The following is a 14342-nucleotide window of genomic DNA, read 5'->3' on the forward strand; positions in this document are numbered from 1 at the left end:
AGTGACCTACAAACACGACAGCGCCATGCTAAGTTGCAATCCACAAGTAATCTGAATTCAACTGTCAATAGACATGTTATATGGCGTTTCGAGAAGTGTGACTGACTCCTTTGATGCCGCGATGCGCAAGCCGGATCGCATAGTTATAACGCTTCCCGTATGCAGACGTCAGGCCGATCTGCAGGAATCCCTTAATGTCAAATGGCCAGCCACTTATTTATTGGTTCCCTAACGTTCGTACAGATACATCTCCACATGTCCCTGAGAAGACACGAGTATGCTTTCCCCAGGATTTGGCCCTTTTCCCCGCCTAACCTTCCTTCTATGTATCAATTGGTACTTCAGAAAACATGACACCGAAAAATGGGTTTTTACCACGCTTTCCCAATACACTCAGCCCGTTGCGCCCAGCGAAGCTCTAAAGTAATGAGGTGAACCAAGAAGCAAGCCAAAATCAAATAATCGTGGTATCAATCGTGCCTAGTCATCAATGCGGAAGGATATCGTGAGGCTGAGAGAAATGTGGAGGACACGAGAGTTTGGGTAAAAATATCGAAGGTGCTGTCATGTGCTAGCCAGGATTCGTTTGTGATGTGCGAGCGTTGCAGGAGAGATATCATGCTCTCACATGCTGACCTCACGCTCCTCCTGGATTGCCGTCATCGCACTCCCGGCAGCCCCCCCTTCGAGAAGTGGCTGACTAGGCGGCGGAACGTGACTCTTCGGGGGGTTGTTGGGGTCGGCAGAAATGTCGCTCTGGGCAGCATCCGTGTTGGGTACTGAGCGGACCATGTTGTTGAAGCTCGGGTCTGCTTCTGACCCCCTTCCCAGTATACTGGCATCTTTACTGTTGACTTCCTTATGTAGGGGAGACGAGTGGATGGGCGACGCGGACTTCTTGCTTGCGTTGTCATTGCCTCCGCGAGAAGAGTTTCGTGGTGAGACTCTACCGGTCTATCCATCACAACACTTGTTAGCAATTACGTTTGGAACAAAGGATCCGATTTGGGGTGGAAATACCTGCTTCGCCCACCTAAGGCCACAGCTGTTGCATAGATCTCTCTGGCCACTTGGACCTCTCCGCCATTCTGGAGTATTGCGAGTGTGGCAGTTGGCACAGTCACGAGCGACATTGCCAACGCCCTTTCTTCTCTTGCGTTTCTTCTTGTTCGACAAAAGCCCGTGAAGCTCTTCGGCCAGTATACGATTGACTTTCTCCATTTGTCGAAGTTCGTACTGCCAGCTCGTGCAGCGTGTCGTCTTGAGCTCGTCGAAAATGTTGTCTTCTGATGCCAGAAAGTGATCCTGATTCCCTGGTGCCACACCCCCACCAGGTGCCGAGATTAAGCCTGCACCTCCATCGCTATACTTCGATTGTGCTGTAGAAGGGACTAGAGATTGTGAGGTTGAAGTTGCGCTCTGACGACCAGTCGAGGAAGCTGTGGAAGCAGTGCTACGAGACGACGCCTTGAGGAGCTTCGTCTGGGCCAAGATGAAAGTGGGCTTCGCCCCTTCCGCAGCGTCACCCGGATACAGCGTGGTTTGTGCCTGGAGGACCTGACCGCGGCGATTCTGCACCTCGTGTTTAACGGTAGCTATACGGCCCCGCCGTGCCTTTTCGATCGCCCTTCCAAACTCTGGGCGCGACTCCTTTCGCATGAGCTCTTGAATACTGGTGTTGACGAGCTTGTCTGGTTGTAGGTCGAGTAGCGACCGAACATTTGCGGACACAAAGAGAAACAATCCAGAAGTAGAAAGCTTGGTCCAGAGCTCGGAATCGCCGATGCCTCCGTGGCTCTCAAGCTGACGTCGACTCAAAGCCAGTACAGGTCGTTTCCGCCCAATCAAAATGATGCATTTGCGGCCCTTGCCTTGCTCGACAAAGAGGGACCCGTGGCTTTCGAACCAAGTATAGCCACTGTGTTTCCGGGCAATTCGGAATACTATGTTGACTGAGTTTCCACTGGTCGTGTCTTTCAGTTCGCGCGTGACAGGTACAATGTCTGAGGGATGGCAAATGGTGGACAGCGAGTTGCCAACCAGCTCTGTAGCATCGTACTCAAGAATGCGCTTGCAAGAGGGTGAAAGGTAGAGAAACAGGCCCTTGAGTGACAGAACGTGGACCACATCGTCGGCGTTCTCGAGAAGCATCTTGTCCCAAGACTGTCTGTGCCAGTCCGACACTGCGCCCTGTGGATTGAACTGCTGCAGGAGGGTAGAGACATCATCAACGCCGAGAGTCTGGCCATTCTCAGGCTCCCACTGACTCGAAGGCGGTGGGGTCCATACGTACTGCCCAATATCGCTGTGTTTGTAGTTGACCTTCATGGAACCAGCACCCTGCGCCGACGCAATTGCATCTGGACATTCCACAAGGTCGATCTGGAATCCGACAATGTATCTGATTTCATCGGTATCCCCAGGAATAGGGATCATGGTGAGCAGATTGAGAAATGGCTTGCCTCCCTTTCTGTAGTTGATGAGACTTTGCTGCACCTCTTGCGTTTCCGCGATCTTCTGCTTCAGGTTGTATACAGCGCCATTGTCGACAAATTCTCGTTTGGAGCCAGCTTCGACCTTTCCATCGGGGGCCTGGAGAAAGCGGCAATTTTGTCCCACGATATCATGCTGACTGTAGCCCGTGAGATTTTGAAAGTTGTCGGATACGTAAACGATGGGGCAGTCGTTCATCGTCACATCGCAAACCACAAACGCACAAGACATGTCGACGGCGCCGAGGTTTACTTGTGGGTCTTTGCGAGTGGCGACTTGCCAGAGGGCACGCAGCATGTCGAAGCCGCTCCTGGAGTATATGGTCTTGGGGGTCTTCGTCTGTGGCTGCGGCTGCGGCTGCGGCCCGATAGTCGCTTGCGCAGGGAAACCGGGCGTGGCACTAGCAGACGTCACTGGGAACGCAGGCGTGTTGGACGAGTTGCGTGAGCTGTCTGGAGTTGAACCGCTTCCCGTCGGCATGGGTGAATGATAGGACGAGGTGCGCGATGGGCCGGAAGGCGCTGTCAATTGTGAGACTTGCCGAGATAGAGCTGGCGGATAGGAATTGACCGCATTAGCCATGTTCACCTCCAAGCTCACGTTGTTGCTGCTTTGGTTGTTGTTCTGATTGGACTGGGTGAAGTGCGCGTTGTTGTTCATCATAACACTGTCCGGCTTATCTAATGATACGTTGTCGCCCAACGTATTGCCTGATCCTGGCATGTTCATGTTGAAATCTGGCCGTATGACACCCACGTTGTTCGGCCTCATATTCGTCGAAAGTGGCTGATTTGGAAACATGGTCATCGAGTTGTCGAGTCCCATAGACTCCATATTCATATTGGAGAACGCCATCATGTTCTCCACCATGTCTGGGTTGTAGAAATCTTCAGCGACCATAGCTTGTGGCGAGAAGTTGCCCGATGTACCTGGTATCGTCATGTTGTTGTTCATGTTTGGGAAGCCGCCAGGCATTGTACCAGCAGGTGATGTCATGCCGCTGAACTGATAGTCGCCAAAGCCCCCGTTGTGCATCGCGTTGCTGCTTGTGTAGTCGAGCATTGAAAGCCGTCTCGGATCATTGCTGGCCTGTGTCATGTATGGTGCCTGCTGTGGAAGGCTCCTGCGTCGATGCATGACCTGGTGGTTCGTATGTACCAGGTCGTCAAGAGACTCGCCGCCGACCATGGCAGAGTCGGCGCCCTTGTCGTCCAAGGCGGAGTAGTGCGGCGGCTGCTGTGCGTTGTTCATAACTGTCTGTATGGCTCGTCTTTGTGCCCTCTGCTGAGCATGTCGGCGTTGCAGCTCCGCCTCACGGAGCTGAGTGCCGTACATATTATCCATTCCGGCCACATGAAACCTTGCCCATGGAAGGAGGGCGAAGGAATGACAGAACGAACAGATGTCGCAAGGACTGCCACAAGTCTGAGGGCGTCGCGCTCCTTAGAAAAGGGTCGGACAAGAAATTGTCAACTTTGGTCAAATTGTAAGATGCCGACGGGAGTGATCATGTGATGTTGACATACGGCAATGCAACTTTGGACGGAATGGGGCCGTGTGAATGGGCAGTCAGATTACAAAGTTGCCGACTAGACGCCAAGAAAAATCGTGATGCCGCCGTGCGGTCGAGGCCCAGCTTAAGTCGTGGAGGCGGGAGGTCTGAAGCTGTCGTTGGGCGAGTGTTCAAGTTGTGAAAACTGCAGGGTCCCGAGCACATCTACCGACTCCAACTCGTCGAAGGTATCGCTGATGTTGCCGAAATATCGTAGGTTGGCCAAATGTCCGTAAGAAGTCTAGCAAGACTCAACAAGTCGATCTTTGAGGTCTTGTTGCAGCGACTTTTCAAGCAAGAAAAAGTAGTTTTGGCGACAGGGCCCTGCTGTCGAAGCACAATACTTCGCGACAATTACCGCGACGGTTCGCTCGAACGGTGCGGACACCTAGCCGCAGAGACGTGAATATCTGCCACAAGTGATGGTTGTCTTCAAGGTATGTGTCCTCTGAGAACTGATGACAAATTTGTGGCAGATTCGTACGTGTTGTCCACAGTGAGGGAGGGGTGCCGGGGGAGCTTCCGAGCTTCTTGCGCGGTGTACAAGCGTGGGACCTCGGCGGCGTGGTAAACGCGAGAATGGGCGAGGACAGTTGGGCGATAGAAAGCGGGAGCGGTTGCAGTGGAGGCCAAGATGGACGCAGTGTGCGTAGGCGTGGCTGGCAAGGTCTGAGGGCTTTGGCGGCCGAGCCGTTGCGGGTGAGGTTGTGGTGAGAGGGTGGAAATGCTAGCAGCAGGCGGCCAGAGTCGATGTTGGCAGGTTGTGCTGCGCGGTGGCGTGCGCAGCGAGTGGTGCACACTTACTGGTGTGGGCGGGCGGCGAGTGACTGGCTGGGCTTGGCTAGGCCGGGAGGCGAGGGGGCAGTTACACTTCGAGACGGGAAGGCGGCCACAAGCACCCGCCTTAGGCCCTCGCGTCCATTCACAAGTAGGGTTGAGCCTGGGCTGCAGAAGCACTCGATGCAGGGATTCTTGTATGGGGTTCTTGATTCGCGTGGAGGATTGCGACCTGCTCACCCTGCTTGGCAGTCTTGCAGCAGACAAGCTGCGGGAGCGGCACTGTGACGGGGGCGACAACTTGCGCCGCCAACTGATCCAGCTCCCCCAAGTGCGTGCCGACAGGGATAGCCACGGTGGCAGTACCATCAAGCATGCGGCCAGGACAGGGACAGCATCCTTCACGGCAATCCCACAAATCGCAATGGCCACTGCTGCTGACATGTCATGCCCGCCTGCGCCGGAAGTAGTCAGTCACACCTCCATGTCTCGGCGTGAGCTTTCCAGCTGGTTCCCTGGCGGCGGATGAAGCTTGCGTCGTCGTCGGTACCGCTTAGTCAGGTTCAGTTCGTGCACCTCAACTAATCCCCTGGGTTCGCTACTCTTTTGCCTGCCCGACCAGCCTTCAATGGGTGCGGGTTGAGAATCCTGGACTGCATGTCGTCGCCAAGGCGGTTCTGGCCACTACAAGTGTCAGGGCACGAGCCGCCAGTGGTCGGCAGGCCCTCGTCAGGGTCCTCTTGCAGCCAGGCTCGTTATTGTTTCTTCCTGGGGTGGCCGGGTCCTTGTGCTGAGGGGATTTCACTGTCCAAGGCATCTGGCGAGCACCCGGAACGGAAGGACGGGAGGCGCGCGCACTGACCACCGGGACGTGATGTCATAGACAGGAGCAATTGACCCGGCGGGCGCAGGCCAAATGCTTGGAAAAGACCCAGATCCGGTTAAGCAGATATCCCCTTTAGGTGCATCTTGGCCGCAACCTGCGGATCGGTAACTGGGCATACCCAGATGTGCAGTCGCTGATGTAAGTCTCTCTACCAGATGCAATCCATACGTAGGCCATGTATCGTCTGCATCTCATTGTACGGCGCAGCTCGAATCACGCGCCGCGGGGCAAAATCTCTGCACGCTTTCGCCTGCTCGCGGTGGACCACCGCAGGGCCATTGCTGCTTTGTTTGTCCAGGTGCTTGATCTGCTAGCCTGCTTTTCAAGTACGAACCCTAGCGCCCGAGAAACGGGAGCAGGTTCTCATGTGGAATCATTCGTAGGCGGGTGCCCCTTGGTCACTGCCCAAAGTTCGTCGTGCTTGCACGGGCTGATAGCCTGTAGATGGCGCTCGTGAGAGCTCCGGGGTCGCAATCTCCCTCCGCCACCGCCGGGTTGAGGAAATCCACAAGACCGGTCCAGGCGCTGTAGCATGTTCTGCCAGCAGTGGGTTCGCAGGTGTGCTGCCCGGGCAGCGCCACATCTTTTTGGGTCTGGCTGGGGGCACGATCGCAGACACTGGCCCGGCAGCGCGGTGCTGAAGCATTGAGGCTTCCCATCAATCCATGGCGGGGTGGCAGCCACGCGGCCAGCCGCTCGAGAGGGAGCTCTCAGTGCAAGGAGGGACCAGACAGGATGGGGGACTTGGAAATCCCATCCCCAGGCGCACAAAAGCCCATCTGCGCGCTGGCCAAGCCCCTTCTTTTGGGGCCAATCCTGGTGGCCCCTGGGGCACCACCCCTCATCGAGGGTCATCTGCCTCGATTGGCCACCCCTCCTCGTCTGCCCAACCAGCCATGCTCTAATCGTCAAGCTGGAAATCAAGACTTGGTCGTCCTGGTTGCATCCCACCCGCGAACAATCGCAGGATGTCCTTGGCTTACCCCGCCTGGCCCTGCAAGCCAAGCCAAGTCAAGCCAACAACAGTAGCAGCAGCAGCAACCACTTCCATCACCATCATCAACAATGGTCGCGTGGTAAGTTTTTCCGACTCGGAGCTATCAAAACGGAACGGCCATCAACATGCACGCGTGCTCCTGGGCCCCTCAATCCCCTGGCAGAGACGTCTTGGCCATTTCATCGTGACACTCTCCTCCTCATTGCCATCAGGGCCTTGCGGGTGAGCCGCCCATGTCGAACTGGTGCGGTGCCACGCTACAGGGCCATCCTTGCGCGAGCCAGGACACCATTGGCGGCCTAGCGTCGCTGGCGATGGCCGCTACCAGGCCCGACCAGCAGCACTTATCTTGACGCATATTTGCTTGGCCTCCAGCCCCTGTGCCCGATCGCAACGCCCGTTGGGCTCGCTGCTGGTCCTTTCACTTGGAACATGAATGTCCCAGATAGACGTCGATGCATGTCTGGGTCGCATTCCCCGCTGTTCGCCCAGCTGGGTCTCGGGAGGGCGCAGGTGGGCATCAGAGTTTACAATCCCAACCCCATTTCCCGCTTTGGCCCTTGGGCCACCACTGCCGCCCGTCGCTGCTCTGCTGGCGAATACCGAGATTACCATGAGGCAGTTGCAGCGGCTCGCTGACCCGACCGGCAACTCGCAAGCAGCGCCTAATTAGCGCAGTCCTGATCTCAAGCCGACGGACCAAATCCAGCAGCCAGCCGCACCCGGGGACATCGGTAACACGTGGGGCAGTGGGTTTGCTGGGCCCTCGGTGCCGCGTTCTGGTCTTGTTTCAACAATGGAGCCACCATGGGATATGTCTTGGTTACCCAGCTCCAGCCTGATTTGGTGCCTGACGGGTCAGCAATAAAATTGGGCAGATCCAGAAGTGACTCGCCAGAGAGATATTGTGGCGGCGTCTGTAGGTTCAGGGCCCTGGACCCGGCTGGCTGTGGACAAAAGACCTCCTACAATGCAAGCCATGAGGCTTATATTTCTGCGAGCTCTCGTTGTTCAGCCCTCGCGTGGAGCGAGAACTTCTGCGTCAGCACGAGTAAACATGGTTGTTGCCTTCAGTGTCAAGAGAGCTTGGGAATAGGACATCCATGGGCCAAGGGTCGCTTTCTTGACACCACAACGCAGCTGCTTCAACCATTGGGCTTGCAACGACTGCCCTGGCCTCATTTCACGCCTTCCATCACGTTTGGCGTGCCTCGCGCGCAGCACAGCTGTGTTTGCCGATCGTGTCGAACGTGACGGCCCTGCGACACTTGTGTCTCTCGTGCCAGCAATCATGACCAAGCATCATTCTCGCGTTATCCCACCCACACTTGACGCGGACACTTTGCCAACCAGGACCCTGTCATCATCACATGTGCACGCCGCCCTTGATGCCGAAGACGAATACCGATCAGAGACATATGGGATTCTGGCAGCCCACACAATGGCGCAGCACCCCGTGCAACCACTCGAAACCCTATCCTATCCGACCCTGGCCTGATCCCTGTCCAGCCTATGGGAGACAAATCCGGTTTTGGCTCTCTAGCAATGCCTAGCTGTCGGCTTTCTAGCAATCCGCTCGCCTACGCTAATTACGCGTAGGCAAGAAACATCATCCATCGGCTAAATTTCCAGGCGTCCCGGCCATGACACGAACCCCGATACGCCAACAGAAGCCCCTCCCCTGCCTTTCTCTCTTGGACAGTGTCTGCCTTTCCACAAGCCCGATTGGAATTTTATCTGCACACTACGCCGATAACCTCGGTGAGAATCTCCTTGGTTACTGGTGTGGGATGGCTTGGAATGGGAAAGGTTCTCAAGGACACGATCTCCAATTGCTCTCGGCCTATGTTCCCAACAAGCACACGCAGGTCCTCACCGGGTCATTCGGGACCGCAGATCATCGTCCTTTATGGAAAAACCACCTACACCGCTGAATAGGAGGTTGCTTCAGAAGCGATGCGGACGGAATGATGCTTAGTGAAACACGTCTGATAACGACACCCATCAACGGACAACAAGTCACCTCCAGACCGATCAGTACACCTCCCAGTCCTTGACCTACCAGGCACACATGACTTGTTCGTCCTCTCACACCATCCCCACTCCCTCTCCTCCAAGGGCCACGCCAAGCCTTCAGGCTTGTGTCTAAAAACCCAGGTAGCCGGGATGGGTGACTGAGGTACGGAACCTGGTCTACCTAGCGTGTTGAGCGAGCCCCCCTTCCCCTTGCGAGGCGGGAGATGCCGACGGCGGAGTATCTCTGGGAGCGAGAGAGACACTCCGCCGCGCCATCGAATCACACGTTGTTCCCTCCCGTTTCTGTTTGCTAGCATACGGAGCGTGCCTCCCGTAGAATAGGTGAGATTGTGCGATGTTCCATCCCATGCCCGCAGCCGGACGGGCCATGAGGGATTTGCTTATTTCCAGCTCTTAGACCGCCTTCTTTTTCTCTCGTGAACCACTGGCCACGATTCCTTCTTTTCTGGATCCGCCGTCTTGTCTGATCATTTATACGGACTTACCATTTTGCACTTCGGACAGTGTTTGCATGATGACTCGCGTAGGTTGATGAACTAATTAGACTTGCATTGTGTTGATCTTCGGGGCGGGTGGGCCGCGGCTTTGGGGGGAACACGGACAACAGACGTCAATGTCAAGGTAGCAACGCCGGCTGACCCCGTGAATTACACCAGCTTGGGCGATTGCAATTTGGATGCTAGTCAAAAAGTTTTTGAGATGTTTTTTTTGTGGGAATAGCTTGACTCGCAAGTCGAGTTCGAGAGCCTCCTCTGCTCTGGATATCCACCAAAACACACCAACGCCTCACGACTAGTCTATGGGGAGTAAGGAACCTGCTCATGATGAATTCTCAAATTGTTCTTTATACGCGATCATAACAGGGACGCCACTGCCTACTGGAAATATTTCCTGATCGCCTGCTGGCCCTCGGGAGAAAAGTGTTGCTGCAGCAGAGGCGAAGGGTCGACATTGGCAGCCTGCAGCAACGCTTGGATGGCTGCCGTCAACCGCGTGGCAACCTGGCCATGGAGCATGTCAGCCTCCAGAGCCTGACCGATATAGACAAAGACCTTGTCGACCTGGCTTGTGACAGCGGGGTTTTGCCTGTCCGATAATGTCAGCGGCTTCATCTAAATCATGATGTCGAACTCATGAGACTGGCACAAGGACTTACTGCTCAACAAGCTCAGTCAGTAGGCCGTAGGCATACGGTGCCGCTTCCTCGTCGTTAGTCACGGGTAATGTGTTCACCCTAGCGAAGAGACAATATTAGTATGTTTCACGGCGGAGATGAAGGGTACACAATGCTGGCTCACCATTCATTTGTGATAGCCTGGGGATCCGCAACACTCTGCTTGTTGAAGTGCAGGATCTTGGCGATGGCGGCGCAGGCGTTTTCTGTTACATGTCAGTACCTCAAAGAACCCCGAGGGACTGGCCACTGGAAAACAAACCTGTTGCATAGACGGCGTCTTCGCCACGAGCATCAGGTACTTGTGTAGCCTGGAATAGGAGTGGTATCGAGGTCGCGAGGAACTGGCTCCAAGGCTCGCCTCCACGGTGAGCTGCGACTCCAATGCCGTACCTACGAGAGGTATGTTAGCCCCGCGTACCAACCATAGGACAGCATTCAAAAGAGACTTACGCAGCAGCTTGTCTAATAGCAGCAGACGGGTCTTTGCAACCCTCCATGAGTGCTGTGCTGATGGCCTGAGCGTAACGGACGCTCTCGGGTCCACAGTACTCAAGAACGTCGTCCATGATGCACAAACCCCACTGTCGTTGTGTGGCATCAGACGAAGTCAGAAACGCTTCGTATGTGCCCATGAGGCGCTCCCATGCGGGGAGGAAGGCCGCGCCATGGTTCTTGAAAATGGAGTGGAACGCCTTGTTCATGTCAGAAAGAAGCGTCTGGTCGTCCTCAATAGCAATGAGCAGCTCCTCCGCATCATCCTCAGCATCCTCAGCAGTGAAGCCCTCCCTATCCTCCTCGCGCTGTGCAACACGATCCTTGTAGTCCTCAATGGCGGACAAGACTCCGTCAATGAACTTGTTCATGTGCTGCTCGTTGAGCGAGTTCTTTCCAACGACCTCAACAGACTCGTAGAAGCACTGATACATCTCAGCCAGAGCATCAATGGCTGGCTCAGCTGTGAGGACCTCGAGAAGCTTGTCCACGGTGGCATTCCACAAGCCTCGTACCTCGGCCGAGTCTTGGCCGTAAGCTTTCTTGTACGAGCTGATCAATTGCGGCACGAGCTTGGCCGAGATGAACCGTACCGGATCATGGAAGAAGAAGGCAAGGCCTGGCAGAGCAATCTTCTCCATGATGTCGGCGACGTATGGGGCGAAGTGGCCCTCAAGAGTCTGAGCGTAGACCACGAGGAGCTCGATCGCCATGTGCTTGTCGTCCATGGTGCTGGTGCGGATACCAATCATCTTGCCCTTCAGAGGCACGAGCTCCCAGCCGTCCTCCTGCTGGATCTGCTCAATCTCGTCATCGCTCTCCAGCAGCTGAATGTCGGCCTTGGCACTAGCCAACTCGACGAGCGGCGGCATGACATTGGGAAGGAACTGGAGGAATTCAGCCCCCATGACACGGCACATACGGCCCCAGCAATGCATAAGATACTGAGCCTGAGGGTCGTCAGCATCGGTGATGCTGGTCTGGATGTTGGCCAAGAGGTTGACGAGAGTCATTGCGTCGTTTCCGAGCCGCTCCTTGCCTACAGCCAGGGCAATAAGGGTCGCGCACTCCATGGCTTTGGCACGAAGGAGGCGGTACTCCTTCTCGTTCTCCCTCTGCAGGACGTTGACCAGGAGAGGCATCAAAGTGTCGTAATACTTGGAGAATGCCGCCTCAGCAGCGTCGGCGATTGTGGCAATCGTGGACAGAGCCTGCTCCTGCACGTATCGCTTCTCATTTTGAAGCAGCTGGAACAGGTGAGAAAGCAGATTGTCGAGGTGTGGCTCAAGGATGGCCTTCTCAGCCTCCTCACAGAAGTTGACAAGTGCCGCTGCAGCGTGGGCCTTGACACGGCCCTCCGGAGAGTCAAGGACTGGGATGATCGCGCTCAAAACAGTATCGTAGTATTCCTTCTGCATGATAGGGGCGAAGTCGGTGCTCATCTGGCCGAGAGCCTGGCAGCCTGCCCATCTCACACGTGGGTGCGGATCCTTCAGGGCTGGCACAACCAGCTCAAGTACCTGGTTCAGCTCCTTGATCATGAGCTCACGGCAGCCCTCGGATATGGCAGAAATGGCCATAAGAGCAGCATGGCGGTCCTTCCAGGCCATGGAAGTCATCATTCTTGGCAGCCAGTGGAATGTGGGTGCCAGGATAGTCTCACCACCCAGTTTGTTGGCCAGGCGGTCCATGCACTGCTCTCCCGCAACGTGGTTGAGGTCGCTTTCTTCCTGGTCGAAGTCATCGGAGGCAAGCCACTCTGCAGCATCATCATCGTCTTCTCCAAGGTCAGTCATGAGACTGAGGCACTGTGTGATCATATCGTTCGTGTAGGTCGCATCCTTGCGGCACATTGAGGGCGAATAGTCGGCGAACGTGGCCATCAGCTCAAGTGCATTCTGCCTGCAGACGTCGCTGAGCTCCTTATCTTGGATCACGCCGACGCTGAACATGACGAGGTTGTGGAACAGAGGCTTGAACATCCGCGGTGATGTCTCGGCGAGGTCGATAAGTGCAAGGAGCGCCTTGCTGAGATCGTCCGAGTCGTGCGAGTCTTTGATGGGTGGGAGGATATTGAGCACATCCGGCAGCAGCGAAAAATACTTCTGTTGAGACTTCTTGCTGATGTTGCGGAAGAAAGAAGCAAATGCCTCCATGGCCGCAAGGCGGACAGAGACGGAGTCGTCCTTGAAGCCGCGTCCGAAAGCATCAAGCACGGCACTCTCGTGCTGCTTCTCAATGATGCCAGGAGTGGTCGTGAATACTCGGAAGGCCGTTTCGCGTTTGCCGGCATCGTCCGCGACGCTCAAGTTGAAGAGGACCGGGAGAATCTCAGGCCATTGTGCATCTGTAATTCACAGATATCAGCGGCTGCGTTGAAGGACAAGCCAAGCGGCCAGGTGAATTCCCGTTGTTTTTGCTGTGCGGCCATGGACAACCGGATCGAATGGCGGTATTCTCTTTGGGAGCCGCTGGGTGTATGAAAAGAGAAGAAAAAATATTGCAGGAAACACTTACTGTTGTCGGTGTACTGTCTAGCAACATCGGCCACCGCATCGCTGACTTTATTGCGGACAGGTCGTTCCGCCTCGTTCGCGAGAGACTCTAGGAGTTTTTGTCTGATGGCTACGGCCTGGTCTGCTGGGAGAGAGACAAACATCTCTGAGTTCTCCCCCTTCTCATTTTTGCGAGACTTGGAGGCAATCCGACGGAAGATGACCGCAGCGAAAGATCGAACCTACACAAGGGGGCGAATGGGGACTGGCATTAGCGAAAGTTTGTGTGTCGAATTTTTCCATGTAGTTGGACAGGTGAATCCTTACAGCAGCGTCTTGTGATGCAGAGATCTGCTCGGCAAGGCCCATCAACAGGATCTCAGGCCTAGTGTTGGTCCAGTTGTTCTGCAGATGCTCCTCGGCCTGCGAGCGCGTGGAGTTGTCTGGAGACTGCAGAGCTTGCAGAAGCTGTGTAAGCTCCGCGTGAATTTCCTGCGGGAGGACCGACATGGCGACTTGCAGCGACGAAGCTGAGGTACTCGGCCAGACGGGTTTCTTATGTTTGGTGTGCGCCTAAGGCGAGGTGGCCGTCGTTGAGCCACAGACAGCAGCAGGTCGAGCCCCAGAAGAGAAATTCGGGGCGATGGTTCCAAAATGGAGGAGAGCAGCCGACAGCGATGAGGGGAAGCGTGTCGACAGAGGCGGTGGCGGCACCGGCGAGGGGTATTGAAAAGAGAGCTGGCGAGCGACTCTCGAGCTGGCCTTGTTTACGTTGTTTGGGCAGAGGCTGGCGGAGGAGCGCAGAATCAGACCAGGCCGTAGTTGTAGATTGTGGTGGGCAAACTGCCCCGCAGGGCGCCAGCGCGTGTCGGTCGGCGGCGGGGAGGGGTCCAGGTGCCGGCCTGGCTGTGTCAAGAATAATCAATGCAGGGGCACGGGCGGTCCCACGACGACGACGACAATAAACAAGACGACCATCATCACGGCCAGAGGCACAGGGGTGGCATGAGGCACCAGGGCCACAAGCCATGCAAACATTCTCAACAAGTGCACACGGGAGTCCGCAATGTGTGCGTCCGCCCCAACCTTAAGAACCCATCCGTCGTTTCAATTGTCTTTTTCCGCCCTGCCCGCCACCAACGGTAGTTGCGCAAGCGCAGTTGCAGAGCATGGTTGTCGTGCTCGCCGCGCACAACAAGACACGCACAACCTGGGCAGCAATTTCCCCTCCAGCACGGCAGCTGGCGTCATGGTGTCGTGTGGCTGACCACGCCCGCCCGTGGCCGACGACGATGCTGCCTGCATGCAAAAAGGAGATCGCGTCGACTGTGTTTTCAACTTTTTAGTGGGGCTCGCGGATCAGGTGCTGATAAGTGACCTCGGGACGCCGAAGCATGCAATCCGCCTGACAGCTGCATGGCGGGGGACCACCAGCG

At 55.8% G+C, this 14342-nt stretch overlaps 2 protein-coding genes across 2 annotated transcripts; both read right to left on the reverse strand.

Annotated features, from left to right (window-relative positions):
• Positions 1-624: 624 nt before the first annotated feature.
• Positions 625-3828, reverse strand: B0I36DRAFT_245687 (PAS domain-containing protein; the record flags this gene model as incomplete). The annotated part of the gene is made up of 3 exons (XM_046150174.1): positions 625-954; positions 1021-2844; positions 2908-3828. 3 exons carry the CDS (start codon positions 3826-3828, stop codon positions 625-627), a joined length of 3075 nt encoding a protein of 1024 aa, XP_046011608.1.
• Positions 3829-9617: 5789 nt separating this feature from the next.
• B0I36DRAFT_350220 (armadillo-type protein) lies at positions 9618-13416 on the reverse strand (the record flags this gene model as incomplete). Its single annotated transcript, XM_046156866.1, has 7 exons — positions 9618-9828; positions 9899-9976; positions 10041-10122; positions 10179-10309; positions 10370-12758; positions 12929-13148; positions 13234-13416. 7 exons carry the CDS (start codon positions 13414-13416, stop codon positions 9618-9620), a joined length of 3294 nt encoding a protein of 1097 aa, XP_046011609.1.
• Between the last annotated feature and the right edge of the window lie 926 nt (positions 13417-14342).

The sequence above is a fragment of the Microdochium trichocladiopsis genome (assembly GCF_020744255.1).
Source record: "Microdochium trichocladiopsis strain MPI-CAGE-CH-0230 chromosome Unknown B0I36scaffold_6, whole genome shotgun sequence".
Taxonomy (NCBI): Eukaryota; Fungi; Ascomycota; class Sordariomycetes; order Xylariales; family Microdochiaceae; genus Microdochium; species Microdochium trichocladiopsis.